This window comes from Peromyscus californicus, unplaced genomic scaffold (assembly GCF_007827085.1).
Source record: "Peromyscus californicus insignis strain IS unplaced genomic scaffold, ASM782708v3 Scaffold_23__1_contigs__length_62951481, whole genome shotgun sequence".
Taxonomy (NCBI): Eukaryota; Metazoa; Chordata; class Mammalia; order Rodentia; family Cricetidae; genus Peromyscus; species Peromyscus californicus.
The window spans coordinates 48,704,133-48,719,482 of NW_026294534.1; the positions used below are offsets into that span (position 1 = coordinate 48,704,133).

The window sequence follows — 15,350 nt, forward strand, 5'->3', positions numbered from 1 at the left end:
TACACAAATATGAAACCTAGTTTTATACCCTATTTGTCTCCTAAACACCCATAAATAAGATTTCCATCCCTAGTTTTTCAAGATTCCCTGGTGGCATACTCAGTAATTTTCTTTCCCTTTCTTGGACATAAAACTGAAGCCAAAAAGTCTTAATATGTAAATTAGATAATAGTCTGTCATCTTAACTTAAACTGTTTTAAGTTACCCACAAAATCCCTTTCTACTTTTTTTTAGAGAGAGATCTGTAGTAACTCTGCCAGATAGTTTGCTGTTATGCATAGGTATTTTTAAATCTTCCCCAGAGTTGTTGGCAAGTTTTTTGATATACTCATGAATGTCCAGGTTAGAGTTTCATTTGCTTTCCTTAGTTAAGATTAGTTAATAATTAAATGCTTTGTATTTTTGTCCCCATCTTGAAAGTTGAGAAAATATAATCAATTCTGTGACAAATTGTTGTGCCATTTTTGGGAAATGAGCCTCAGTTGGCAGTTAAAATCAATACTGATAACTTATGTGTGAAAATTATGAAAATTCTCTTCTTACATTTAAGAAAGTCTTTGTGTTTTCCAATATAATCTTTTTTTTTGTTTTTTTTTTGTTTTTTTTTTTTTTTTGTTTTTCGAGACAGGGTTTCTCTGTGTAGCTTTGCGCCTTTCCTGGGACTCACTTGGTAGCCCAGGCTGGCCTCAAACTCACAGAGATCCACCTGCCTCTGCCCCCTGAGTGCTGGGATTAAAGGTGTGTGCCACCACCGCCCAGCTCCAATATAATCTTGTAAAATAAAGTCTAATAATCACCTAAGTTTTATTTTTTAATTTAAGTGAGAAAAGACTAGGTATGGAGAAAACCCAACTGTTTATTGTATATAACATCTTAAAGTAGTATTATAGTTGTGGCTTCATTAATTATACAAAATGAAGTACAACAGTCAGAGGAAATATTAATATAGGTAGAAAATGATGCAATGAAAGAACCACTTATAGTGATGCTTTATATAAGTGGTTCTCAATCTTCCTAATGTTGCAACCCTTTAATACAGCTCTTCATATTGTGGTGACCCCCCCCCAGCCATAAGATTATTTTAATTGCTACTTCAAAACTGTAATTTTGTTACCATTATGAATCATAATGTGAGTATCTGTGTTTTCCAATGGTCTTAGGCTACCCCTGTGAAAGAGTCATTCAAATCCCCAAAGGGGTTGTGACCCACGAGTTGAGAACCACTGATATATATATATATATATATATATATATATATATATATGTGTGTGTGTGTGTGTGTGTGTGTGTGTGTGTGTGTGTGTGTGTGTGTTGTGCTTATACACAGCAAACTGTGTATTCAACAACAAAATTAAACATTCAGTTTCTTATCTTAAGTCAAAATATATTGGCTTTTATTAGAAGCTACTATTAGCTTTATGTTTACATAAATTGTATGGATGTTATATTTTGGACTTTTAAAATAAGTACGTTGATTTCGATTTGTATTTATTAACAACTTTCTGTGTAGTAGATAATGGTGTCCAGATGAGCACGTGAAATAAAATATGCTTTGGTATTGCGTATGTGGGATCAGTAAGACTTGAGATATTAAATCTGAGATCAAACCCACACCATAGTAATTAATAAAGCAAAGAGGAATTCCAGACAGAGAGTCAGAGACTGACATGTGATAATGTTTAGGGTTAGAAATAAAAATTAAGTACTAACTGAGGGAACATGACACGTATAAGGTAAGAATAACAGTGCTTAAAGAAGAAACCTGAAAACTTAAAACAGCATTTCCTCATGGTTTGGCAAGAGGCCCCCTAGGTACCTGGTATGAAGAGCTGCAAAGGAGTCTGGGATATGTGCAGCCAACTCCTTTAGTGGTAGAAGTAGTGGATAGACACAGTAAGGAGTCTGAGGGCTTTTCAGGAAAGAGAAAGATACGATCAGGAAATAAAGAGACAAGAAAACTCATAGAAAAACGTAGATTGGACAAGCAAAAGTGTAAAAGCGGAAGGCTATGGAGACACATCTCAGGGGCAAAGCAGGATGGTGGGAAAGAAAATAAACTGGAAAAAGAACAGCGAATCCGATAGAAGGTATAAAGAAGAGGGGACAGGAGAAAACAGGGCAAGAAGAACGGGGACTTTGCCGCAGGGACATGCCACAGGACCCCTTGGAAACCTTAGACCTTGACAAACACCAGCTAGCCAGAGTGAATAAAATCAGCGATATACGTCAGCAGGTTGATACCAGTCAAGATCGCCACCACCAGGTGGCGATCCCAGGCACACACTGCGTGGGGACGTGTGTACTGACAGGTCGCATCCATGGTTCTTTGGGCCTGGCCTGGAGATGCCTCACTGAACTGGTAGAGGGGCCAGAGGACGACGGCGGTAGTGTACATGAGGACGGACAGGAAGGCGATGCCGCACAAGAAGGTGGGGAGGGGGATGGGCACGATGTTGTTGCAATTCCCCAGGTTCAGCAGGATGATCACCATGGTTAGGACGAAGCATATGGCATACACGGCCAGGCACCACTCCAGAGCAGGTTCATGCGTGTACAGGTGTGGGTTGCTGATGAAGACGAAGATAACACAGGCTACAAAGGACTCCAAGACCTTGAGCTGCCCGGACACAGTGGCCATATAGCCAGTCATCTCACCGGGTCTTGTGTGGGTCCAGGCCACTTCTGTTACATAAGCCACACAGGCGATGCAGGAGAAGATTGTGGCGCTGACGGCGCTTTTTCTGACAGACCCATGAGCCATAAACCGCACACAGGTGATAGGGTAGATGATGGAAGAGGACAGGCAGAAGAGAACACCATAGGAGGCGCAGGTGATGGGGAAATCCAGCCAGGACAGGGGGAAGCGGCTCTGGAATCCACCCAACTCCAGGATGAGGACTAGCAGGGTCATGGAGAAACAGAAGCACCAGGAGAACAGGCACCAGTTGGCCATGGCACCCATCCAGGCACCCTTGTAGGCCACTAGTAAGAAAGCCAAACAGGTAGAAACCAGCTGCAGCAGGCGGAGAAGGCCCAGGGGTCGGAACAAGGCCCGAGGGGACCCCACGACAGTCAGAGACTCCAGGCCTGGCGAGACCTTGGTCTTGATGGTGGTCTGGATCACCGATCCCGGCATGGCTGTCATTTAAACCGAGAAACTGGCAGGGAAAGTCCTGGATTGTGAAGAGAGATTGAATCGCACTCCTGTGAAAGGCTGATCAGAATACGTCTGCAGACTGTGGCTTCTCAAGTTGCTCATGCCGTGGGCCATTCAAAGTGCCTCAGTGCCAAAGCATACCTACTGTTCTCTCTAGCTGCGTCTTAGGCAGTTACGCGTGTGTTAAAGGCGGCCGGGTTTGCGGGTAGGCAGTACATCGCATACTTCCCCTTTAAGCTAAAAAAACCTCTGGCAGTCAGTAATTTACAGCATTCCGCTTGAGGCTTTAAGAACAGACCCGGAGTTCCTAGGCGGCTGATAGGCTTGTAAATGGCTCAACGATTTTTATCAGGCTTACTAAAAACCCACTACTCTAGTCCATACTGAAGGAAGCAAGAGATGGATGGATGTCTTTTCTCCCTATACCTTTCTGTGTATCAAACGACAAATAAACAAACGAAAAACTAAAAGCCAAAATCCAAAAAGCACACGGAACTAGACAAAAATAAATCCAACATGACCCTTAAGGCTATTTTCTTTTATTTCTGAGGGCCAGTGATGGTGTCCCTTCTGGCTCAATTTTTAAAATGGACTTATTTTTTTGGCCTTAAAGGCATTCTTAGACTTTTAAAATTTTACTTCCCTCCTCCGTCTAGTTATGAAAGAAAATGACTATGTAGCTTTATTATTATTTTAATGGCTCTTTGAGGTAGTATCTCATTCAGCTTAGGTTAGACTGGAACTTAGTATGTAGCTAAGGCTGGCCCTAACCTCTTTTTTCCCCTGGCTCAACCTCCCAAGTGCAGGGGTTGCAAGTTAGCCTGTGTGCTCAACCTAGTTTTGTAAGCACAGTTCTTTAATACTGTGTAAGTTTCTTAGGAGTTACCCTTTTCTTTCTTGGGTGGATGGGGAGATAGAGATTGAGGATATCAGAAGATTGGGTTGCTTAGAGAGTGTTCTATAGATGCATATGTGCCTGAAATTTAGTCTCTTCTTGCTTTACTTGGTTTCATGTGTGGGACTGACATACCTTAACTGACATACATATATGTGTATTAATATGTCTGTGTAAATGTACAAATAATATGTACTTTGTTTTTATTTATTTCTGGAGCTTTGAGTTCTTAAAGCTTCTGTTATTAGTCATATAATTCTTGTCTCTTTCTCCTATACTCAGATTCATGTCCTTAAGAAAAGAAACTCAATATCAGCATGACAGAAAAAAATGTTCAAAGTTTAATGATAAAAAATAAACTCATTGTGGCCACAAAAGCCATGCCAAGTCTGTGTTTTGTCTCCTAGAACAAGTCTTAAGACCAATCAGAAATTGGTGGTTATTTCCATTACATTCATATCATAATTCACCAGTGGGCATTTTCCCCCAATTCAGTCATTATTGTAGCTCACAATGCTCACAGATGAGTGTGATTAATGATTACATTTCTCCTCTAGCATTAAGTATAACACTGTCAATGCTAACCAGGATTGATGAAGCTCCCATGCCAGCATCAGCTTAAATTCTCCATTTCCTAAGACTCAAGTACATAACAGCTTCAGGAGTAAGAACTTACTGTCAAGTTCTTGAGGGTAATCCAGAACATGGGCAATAGCTAATAATGTGTGGGAGGTTATGGGACACCACTGGCCACCATCTAAAAAAAAAAAAAAGATAACTCATTCCTTGTACCATGCTTTGCTATTTGTTCATCAACTCCATCTTATATGCATACTATTTATGCATATATATGTATATTTGTTTATACATGGGGGTCATGGGGGTCAGCTTTCAAAGGAAGACTAGGAAGAATGAAATGGAGTTTGGAGTGAGAGGGCAGCATAGTGGAGCAAATACAGGAAGGATGACTAACATTAAAGACATTATGAAATGTAATATGAAAACCTACTACTGTAGAAGCTTCCTAATATATATATATATATATATATATATATATATATATATATATATATATATATTAGGAGGTTCTAGCAATAGCCTATCCCTATCTCAAATTAATCACAGAAGACCTGGGAAGGCATTTGTTTCCTGGTGAAGACTGTGGTCTTGCTCTAGACTTTCTGTGAGTTAATACACAGGAAATGGGTAGAGAATAGAGCTGAGAGAATTTAGATGTTTCTAGAAAGAATGTCCAAATGGATGAGATGGGGATAGCTAGGGAAATGCTGAGATAAGGACAACTATGCCCTCTTCTGACTCAAGGTTTTGGTGACTCCAAATTTGGTGACTTCAAATCCAAGGTTTTGGTGACTCTCAGAATTTGAGTTATTTATATTTTTAAACAGTCAGCTACAAACACAGATTAAGATAATCTGGCCCATGCTAAATCACAGTGAAGACACTTGGAAGAAAGTCTAACCTTCTCTGCCCATTTTCTCAGGGAAGTCGAAATATTAGCATTCTTTAATATTGTATTTGTGTTTGTCTGTTTTCAGAATGGGTCTTGCTGTGCATCTCTAGGTAGTGTGGAATTCCTTAGGTAGGCTTTGCTGAACATTAAACTGATAAAGGTGTCTTCTTCCTGTGCAGTGCTGAAGTATTATCATCTGTTATACATACTCATTAGGACTTTGTACTCTCATAAGTGTAAATCCAATAGTGAAATTCCAGGTAATAAGGATGTATAGTTAATTGATATCAGTACTGCAGCTCCCCTCACCGTTCTCTGGGATGCCACCACAACTTTGTTACTTAAAACTAAAAGGATAGTTTTTTAAACTAAGAAAAACAGAAAAAATGTCACACTGAACTTCAAAACTTCATATCATCTGTATATTGGGTTCCACTGTTGAAAGAATAAAATCTCCAGACAGTATTTCCAGGCACAATTTAGTTATTGCTCAATAGAAATAACTTGTGTCTTGCAAAGTGTGAGAAGAGAACTGGGGTGGGACTGTCACCTCAGTTCTCATTGAGGTTCACATTCTGAGAGTTGAGAGTACTGTTGGAGCTCAGGCTGTGGAGTAAGATGGCCCAGGTCCTCACCGGGTTTCAACCATTTGCCGGTGCAGAAATCTTCAGTGGGTTATTTTATTTACTCCATCTACAGAATGGGTTGACTATGGCACCTAGTTAATCAAGATAATGTTCATATAGTGCTTAGGCTAAAGCATGACTAAAGTTTGGAAAGGGACCAAACAGCTGATAGGTCTAGCCTAAGCTCCTTGATAATTATAGCACTGATTCTCTCTACTCATACAGTGAACTAACACCTATTGTGAATTATCATAAAGTACATGTGTGTGAACAAAATATATTCAATGTAAAATTAATTACCACCGTTGTGTGAAAAAAATTATAAAACTTTTAGGATTGACAGCAATGACCTGCATGAGGAAATTTCAGTTTGTTTTATAGTTCCATGGACAAAATGTTTAGAATATGCCTAAGAAACAAACTGTAAACCCTTTGAGATGAACAGAGATGCCCTAATATTTTGTCCTAAACTAAACAATTAAATATGTGTTTGAACTATATAAGAAGAAGAGGTAAAAATTGTCCCCATTGATGTGCAACTTGTGTTGGGATGGAGTCTATTCTTGAGATGTTTCAGGATACTTACTGAACTGTGTCTTTCCAACTGCATTTGTAAAAGTAGGACAATTTTTAAATGTCTGGAGCTAATAAAATTCCCTAGACTATTCAACATAAAGCCAAGGAGTATTTGAAATATCTTTCTGTTGCATAAAGGATTTATATCCATATAATTTTCACAAAAGATAACTATGCAAAGAATACCTTTCAGAGAAAATGCATATGCGAATGACTACGTGATTTTATGTGTGCCGGAAACCATAAGTCAGATTCCTTGCTGATGAAGCCATTCCTCTAGTTGACAACTGTCAAAGCCATCTGCAAATCCCATGAATATTAAGGCACTGTTCACCAGCACATTTGGCATTTTGAAGTCAGGCAAATAGAACTCATGAAATATGAAAGAAGTGTGCCATGTCTCTTTGTGGAAAATATTGCCATTAAGATGATGTATGGAGAAATCCACACCTTCATCTGCTGGGAGCACTCAACTGTATTTTCAATCAGCTGTATTACTTGCTTTGATAGTTTACCATTGGTTTATGCCCTTCTCTTCTTGTGGATTTAGGAGACCCCACAGCTAAGCTTATGTGGAAGACTTGTGTTACTTTCATGTTTATGTTTTAAACACAGAACCATGCTTTTACTGGTACTGTAGCCATTAATAGATTATAAAATCCTTTTATCCCAGCTACCAGTAATGGGCCAGGTGTGTTCTTAGACACATCATGTGTTGAAAGTTTTCATTGCACTGCTAGTTTGAGAAATCTAAATTTATTACTGTTACTTTTATAGTCTAATGTCAGGAAATATTTCATCCAGATTAGTGATATTATGTATTTGTTGATTATGCTTGAAAGCACACAATTTCACTTAACATACAAAAATCTTGGATCCAAATCAGTTGGAGCAATGTAATGGCTTCTCTTCTCTTTAGTTTACACTATTTTGAAATATCAAATACAGAGTTCTTATATTAAAAGACAAATAGACACATACCACATTTAAATAGCTTGATGTTTTGTGAATGTGGAAAATTATACTAAATATTAATAAATTATACACATGCATATTTATAAAAATCATATAATATTTACCTTATAGTTTCTGTTCCAACATAGTCTATAACATTTCAAATTACATGATGAGACACAACATCAATTCAAATAAAACCATACCTATTGAAATATAGAAGAGATATAGAAGGTATGAAGTGCTTTATATATAAAATAACTAAAGAAGAAGAGTTCTTGAATTTGGGAGGAAGTCAGGAGAAAGGAGATGCACAGAGAAGTTGGTAGTTGGAACAGGGAAGCTGAGGATAGAACTGTTTTAGATGCAGTGCTCATGTGTGAAGTTTCAAAAAAAAATTTAAGAAAGTAGCAAAGAAATATTATGCTTGTAGTAAATCCTTAGAATTGCATGTTCTTATTCCATCAGCAAATGTAAGCAGGGTAAATGTATGCCTGGAATTATCAGGTCTGACTTTTAACAGGAAATGCACTGTTTCTATCTATATGTAGGATATTCTCATGTGTGCGTTGATACTGCATATTTCTACTCATCCCCAAAGTACACAGAGATATAAACTTGCTCTCTCTCTATGTCTCTGTCTCTCTCTTTACATTTCTTTCCTCTCCCTTCCTCTCTGACCCTCTCTACACACACACACACACACACACACACACATTCAGTTTCCTTTAAAACACACATCACTGAATTGTAGTTGATTTGCTCTTTTTTTGTATTAAAATAACAGTGTAATTCATCATTGCATTCTTTTGTTTGTTCGTTTTGTTTTATTGTTTGTTTGTTTTTCAAGGCAGGATTTCTTTGTGTAGCCCTGACTGTCCTAGAACTTGCTCTGTAGACCAGACTGGCCTTGAACTCAGAGATGCAACTGCTTCTGGCTCCTCAGTGCTAGGAATAAAGGCATGTGCCATTATTTATGTTCATAGACAAATGTAGCTCTTATTCTCTTCAAAGAAATTTCTTTTTGCAGCAAACACAGATCATTACAGAAAGCCACAAGAGGTCAAAGTACAGAGATGAACTGATCATGCAGTGCTTGACCCAGGTTAATACATCTATAACTCAACCCCTACCCCAAGCTCCAGGAAATATCTTGGAAGAGGAGGTTGGAAGATTTCAAGAACGAGATGATCAGAACAACTACTGACGGAGCAGCTTTCTCTTCTAAAGAAAGTAGACATAATTGGTGAGGTCATAAGGAAGAGCTGTGTGAAGGAGTGGAGTTGAATATTATCAAGATGCTTTGCAGGAAATTCTGAAAGAGTGAGTAAAAACATTGTATTATATGGGAAATCAAATACATGGTCCAGTCTTCAAGTTGTTGAAAAGTTCTGTGAGACCTGTATCAGTTCTTGGCACAAAAAAATAAATTCAAGGACATGATCTTACTTAATATTTCTTTTTATCTGTCCTCAATATATATATAAAAGGGAACATAGACACTTAAGAATAATCTGTTAAGGAGAATAACAGCTCTTTATGATAGAATATCCTGATTTAGTTCTCAAAAATCACTTGAACCTGATCTTAGCACCAGTATTGGGTGATGAAGGCAAACTAAATTATGTTTTTCAAATAATAACTTAATTTTTATCCTTATTAATAGATTTGGTAGGCCTAGTCTGGTATAAGTAAAATAAAAAAATGCTTGGCTCAATGTAATAGTAAATTTTAATCACCTCAATGATCATTCAAACATAAAATTAATAACAATTAATAATAATCTAGTATCTAAAAATATGAAAATGCCTAGGGATGTATGCAAAGCCCTGTCTATACTTCTGCCTGAAGTAGACCCTGTTTCCTTGGTCCACTATTGATATCATATGGACCAATATTTAAATTATTCAGAATGTGGCATTTTCTAAAGTTACATTAAGGAAGGAAGCTGGTATGTTTACCTCAATATCAAAATGTAATAATGTGAGTTAATTCAACCTCCTGCTTATGCCCAAAAAGCACCCCCAAAAGACTTTAACAATATAAATGTGATCAGGAAATTTTTGCGTGTCATGTGATTATGTAGACAATTTTATATGCCATAGAATAGGTAAGAATTAAATGTTGGTTTACTCCTTGTCCCCTACAATGACAGTATTCTTTTTAGAGGATGGCTATTATTTTCAGTACAGATCTTACAGCATTGTTTATTGAAATCCAGCTGTCTTCTTACCTTTGTTTCCCTCCCATAAGTGCAATGACACAACTATAATTTGTTCTTAATTCACTATGAACAGTACTTTAAGTGTCTTAGTTTAGTCATATATTGACAGTTATGGCACATATTTGTCATTGATAGAAGAGAGCTTCGCAGTTAGACATTTTATTGAACAGAATGGCTTTCTTCTATGTTGTTTCTATTTAAACAAATATGACAAACAAATATGAAAGCAGATGATCAATAACATCTGTGTGTGTGCACATGTGTTTCTGGATATACATACGTTTGAGTAGCTGAACATGTGGAGGACGGAGGCCCATGTCAGGTGTCTAACTGCATTGCTCTCCATGTTCAAACAACTGAATTTGAGTAAGGACTAATGCTGACTTAGATGCTCTGTGGGTAAATGATGTGCAGGCCACAAAGATGGCAGTATGTCCCAAAACTATTTAATTATCTTTCTCTGTTTACTGGCATTAAGAATATCCATTTTCATTTTCAAGTTATAGCCAAAGTAATCGTGTCTGTAAATATATATATATATATATGTGTGTGTGTGTGTGTGTGTATATTCTTTACATAGTTTTGTATATAATATTATATATTACCATGTAAACTACATCATATATACATATATTTTTTCATATAAAGAATCTGTCTCCAGTGCTGTCAGTCCATTACATAGCTGAGCAGGCATATATTTAGAAATGTGTATATGTATGTATGTACGTGTGTGTGTGTGTGTGTGTGTGTGTGTGTGTGTGTGTGTGTGTGTGTATGTGTGCAGCAACAATGAAATTACAAGAGGCAATGAGTTTGAGAGGGAGCAAGGAGGATTTATGGGGGGGTTGTTGAGGGAGAAAGAGAAGTGAAAGGAAATTATATTATAAATTTAAAAATATCTTAAAAATATTAATAAGTATTTCTATTTGCTTTAACAGAACCTCATTTCCTTGAGCTGAAGCAAGAATGATATTTCAAGGAAATGAGATTCATCTTTACACAGAGGCAGGAGATTTAGATACCAGAGAACATGGTTGACTATTAAATGGCAGAGATGGCAAGGTATGTGGAGAAAGAAAGGCATTTGAACTCACAGTTATATTTCATTTAATGCTTAACTGCTACACTGGTGCATAAAACAGCATGCAAATAGTCAGTACACTGACATCCAAGAAATCAGTCGTCTCTAAACTTCTATGCCAGAAATAAAGCCTGCCATATTGGCTTTGTTAAGTAACACTTATAAATTCGATATGATTTTTTAAAATTTTGTTTTAAATTAAAGTTTTATTCCCTCAATTGAACTAAGCACATTTCATCTATAAGTAGTTGTGTATGGTTCATTTCTATCAATGGGACAATGTCAATGCAGATCAGTGGAGTCTACATGTTTCAGAGTTCCCAACTTGTAACCTACTATGCCATATTAGACATCTATCAGTAGCAGACCCAGACACTAATGATGGTATCAAACTCAGGGTGAAAGTTGAAATGGCACAGAAAACTTGCTGTTTTGAAGATATGAGAATATTAAAAATCACAAAATATCTCCATTTAAAAATCCTAATATGAAAAGCTTAATTACACGTGAAATGTGATTTGTAAGAAGCAATTTGGGAGAAAGGAACATGGCTCATTTGGTAACCTGTTGGCCATGAAATTTTGCCATTGTAAAAGGACAACTGCATTGGTAAACATATTGGGAAGGGAAGACTGGAAGATCACTGAGGATCATAGTCCATCATCTTTCACAAATCAGTGTGTTCAAGGTTCTCTGAGGCAGCCTGCATCAAAAAATGAAGTAGCCGGGCGGTGGTGGCGCACGCCTTTAATCCCAGCACTTGGGAGGCAGAGCCAGGCGGATCTCTGTGAGTTCGAGGCCAGCCTGGTCTCCAAAGCGAGTTCCAGGAAAGGCGCAAAGCTACACAGAGAAACCCTGTCTCGAAAAACCAAAAAAAAAAAAAAAAACAAAAACAAAAAAAAAAAAAAAAAAAACAAAAAAAAAACAAAAAAAAAATGAAGTAAAGACATCATTAAGGAAAACACTGGATGCGTACTCCCCCATGGATACATAAATAATTTAGATAAGATACTGTGAGTGAGCAAATGATTTGATTTATAATTTTTTTAAAGAATTGGAAAAGTCAAATTGCATTTTTAATTTGGATATGACTTGTTTACTGAAGGTGGAGGCTGTAGATTCTCTGTACTATATATTACTCTGATCTAAAATTAAAACTAATGATTTCTCCATTTATTTTTTTGATTCTGAACATTTTCGATTGTGTGACAGGTCCAGTTCTTATTCTGCAGTAGAAAGAAAGATTTATCAGATGACTATTTTTCTTTATTTTATTGACTTTTCTCTAAGTTTTGACTGTCTTCCTGAAACTTCTAAAAATAGTTTTATGAACCTAAAACACCAGGAATACATGCTTACTTATTTAGGACAGTACTGCTGTGATTCTGCATGAATTATACCTCTATTGCTCAATAAAAAGGTGATATACTGAAGCAATATTTAGCAGTTAGGTTATTAAATTCCTGTTGCCTGATTTAGTATATTGATTTCAATTTGACTGAGGCTCAAAGAAAAACCATGTCAACTGCATATTGAAAGTAAGATTAAAACAAATGCTGTGTGCTGGATAGGTTTCCACCATCCCCATGTTTGACTATGACAGAGAAGCCTATAAGGAATATTTTCATATTTCTCTATCTCCCATTTTTTCCTTCTGAAAAGCCAATGGTAGCTCCGGGCAGTCACCTGCCATGATTAATGACAGAGGCAGCGGTCTTTGTGTTACAATGTTATACTGCTACGAGGAGTTTTCAAGGTCATTATTTCTTCACCAAAAGTTCAAAGGAAGTAAAATATTCATAAAACATGACCTGATTTTATGATAGAAGCCATACTTGTTTTTATGACAGCCAGTTTTAATGAAAAGAAATACAAACGAATGTTCATTATAAATATTTGACATCAGATTCTACTACAGATGATAATAGGATGTCTTAATGACTGAGGTAAATAAGCCAGTGATGTTTAGATGTCTCATATTTTGGATGTCTATAAAAATCAGAAGTCTTTCAACCTACTTAAGTGAAGTGCTTTTTGTCTGAGGCAAACTAACCAAAGTCAAGCTGATGAGCATGCGGGATCATCCTTTTTGTGCCTTCTTTTCCATCCCAGGTTTATCAGGTTGATCAGAGCAAAGTGTACAGGACTGGGAATCATTTTGGGGAGAGAAGGCTTTATTTCATCTCACAGCTTCTGACCCATCAGTGAGGGAAGTCAGGGCAGAAACTCAAGACAGGTAGCTGAAGTCAGGAACTGACTCTTCATAGCTCGCTCACTTTGCTTTCCTTTTTAAATATTATTATATTTTAATGAAATATAATTAAATTATTTCCCTCCTTCCCTTTCCTCCCATGTCCCCTTCCTCCAAACCCTCCCATATTCCCCCCTCTCCCTCTCTCTCTCTCTCTCAAATTACCACCCCCTTTTCATTATTATTGTTACGTATATGCACACACTTAAGGCATAATTACATAAATAACAACCTGCCGAGTCCGTTCAGTGCTGTTAATGTGTATACAGTTTCAGGAGTGAGCATTTTTGTGTTGGAGAGCCAGTTGAGAGACTCATCCCTGGTAGACACTAACTTTCTCAGCCCCAGTTGATACATCCTCAACACAACTCAATCTAAATCTCATGGAACTTCAGGGAAGAAGAGTTAGAAAGATTTTAAGAGCCAAGGCAGCAGGAAGTCTGCTGTGAGACTGAGTCTCCTGGAAATGCAGGGAAGCTACATTCATAAGACCTTAACAATGTGGCTGCCTAAACAAGACCCAGACAATGTCAATGACAGTAGACAAGCTTCCGTGTTAAAGGGAAATCTCACTGTGTCCCACCCGTAAACAAACAATTGGAAATATTTTCTTGGACTTTTGTAAAGTGAAGGTTGGTGAATGCTAAGAAAAAGGAAAAACAAGACAAAACAAAACAAAAGCAACATTAATCCCACCAGAGCAAAAACTTTTAACCAAAACAGCAAGGAAGGGAAGCAGGGAAAGAAGGAAAGAGAGAGAGAGAGAGACTGAAGGATAGAAGGAAATGAAGAAGGGAAGGGATGGAAGAGAGCTCCATGCATGTTCTTCATCATGAAGACACTAAATAGTTTGTACTCACTTTATATTATAGCCTACATTTTAGTCTCTCTGAATATTTCCAAATTTATTCAAATCTTCACAGCTTAGGTTATATTCCTATTGCAAAAGTTATTCTAAATGTGAAAAAGGAATTGATACTAATTATTCAGAGGTCTGTGTGATGGTTAATCTTGGTTATTTATTTGACTGCATCTGGAATCAACTATAAATAACAAGCTACTGGGCACTCCTAGGAGAGTTTTTTTTTTTTTTTTTTTTTTTTTTGGTTAGATTATTTGGAGCACAAGACTTACCCTAAATGTGGGTGATAACTGCCAGCCCAGGCAAAAGGTCATAGATGAAAGAAACAAAACACTGTCTTTTATCTAATTGATCTCATTCTTGCTGGTAAGGTTAACCTATCTTGTTGATGGATTCTTTCACAGAAGCAACTTCTAGAGGATTCCTACCAAGACTGAAGACCAATAGCTTACAGGAATCCTCCAAGACTGAGAGGGAAACTGGAACTTACGAGACATCCATGTTCATGAAGTAAATGATTATAGGATTCTTCACCTTTCCAGTGTAAGAAAGTCATTGCTGGACAGTCCAGACCATATGCCCCAATCCAATGTAATGCATACCCTTTAAATATATATTCTTTTATGAGTTCTATTACTTTAGAGAATCTTAACTAATAAAATTTCTTAAAACATATTTAAAATTAAGTTGAATTTTTCTTAATACTTACATAAAGACAAATAAATTTTTTGTCTCATACTAAAACTGAAAATGTGGTTTGCCTATATTTCTAGTTCTTATTTAATTAATAATATCATATTTAATAAGAAAAATTTCATCATTATCTCTTTCTACTTGTATTGAGCTATTATTGTTCTAAATAGAGTCACTTAGCTATCATAGAAAGATTTACTAGTTAAATTAAGTGTAATGTCAAAAGCCTTTTAATAATTAAAAAATTTCAAACAAGTACAGAACATTATATAATATTCTGATAAAATGGTATCCTGAAAAACATCTTCAACACAACAAAAATATATTAAGCATGTATATGAATCCATTTAAACATAAGTAGATAAACAAAGCAGAGCTCTTGCCCTTAAGAGAATATTTAAGAAAAACATTTACATAGGTATAAATAGTAGCAATTATAAAGTATATTCTCAATAAAAATAAATCTTCAGTACTATAATAAATCCACATGAAGTTCAAATGGAAGCACACAGGAAGAAGAAACTAAAATTAATTGTCTGTTGGAAAAAAATGTCCTGCAA

At 36.6% G+C, this 15,350-nt stretch overlaps 2 protein-coding genes across 2 annotated transcripts in view; both read right to left on the reverse strand.

Annotated features, from left to right (window-relative positions):
• Positions 1-15,350, reverse strand: part of Galntl6 (polypeptide N-acetylgalactosaminyltransferase like 6) — a 1,088,908-nt gene that overhangs the window by 873,099 nt on the left and 200,459 nt on the right. The window lies entirely within an intron of this gene.
• LOC128119135 (myeloid-associated differentiation marker-like) lies at positions 1,837-3,330 on the reverse strand. Its single transcript, XM_052752328.1, has one exon. The coding sequence runs from the start codon at positions 3,143-3,145 to the stop codon at positions 2,195-2,197; it is 951 nt and encodes a 316-aa protein (XP_052608288.1). The 5' UTR covers positions 3,146-3,330; the 3' UTR covers positions 1,837-2,194.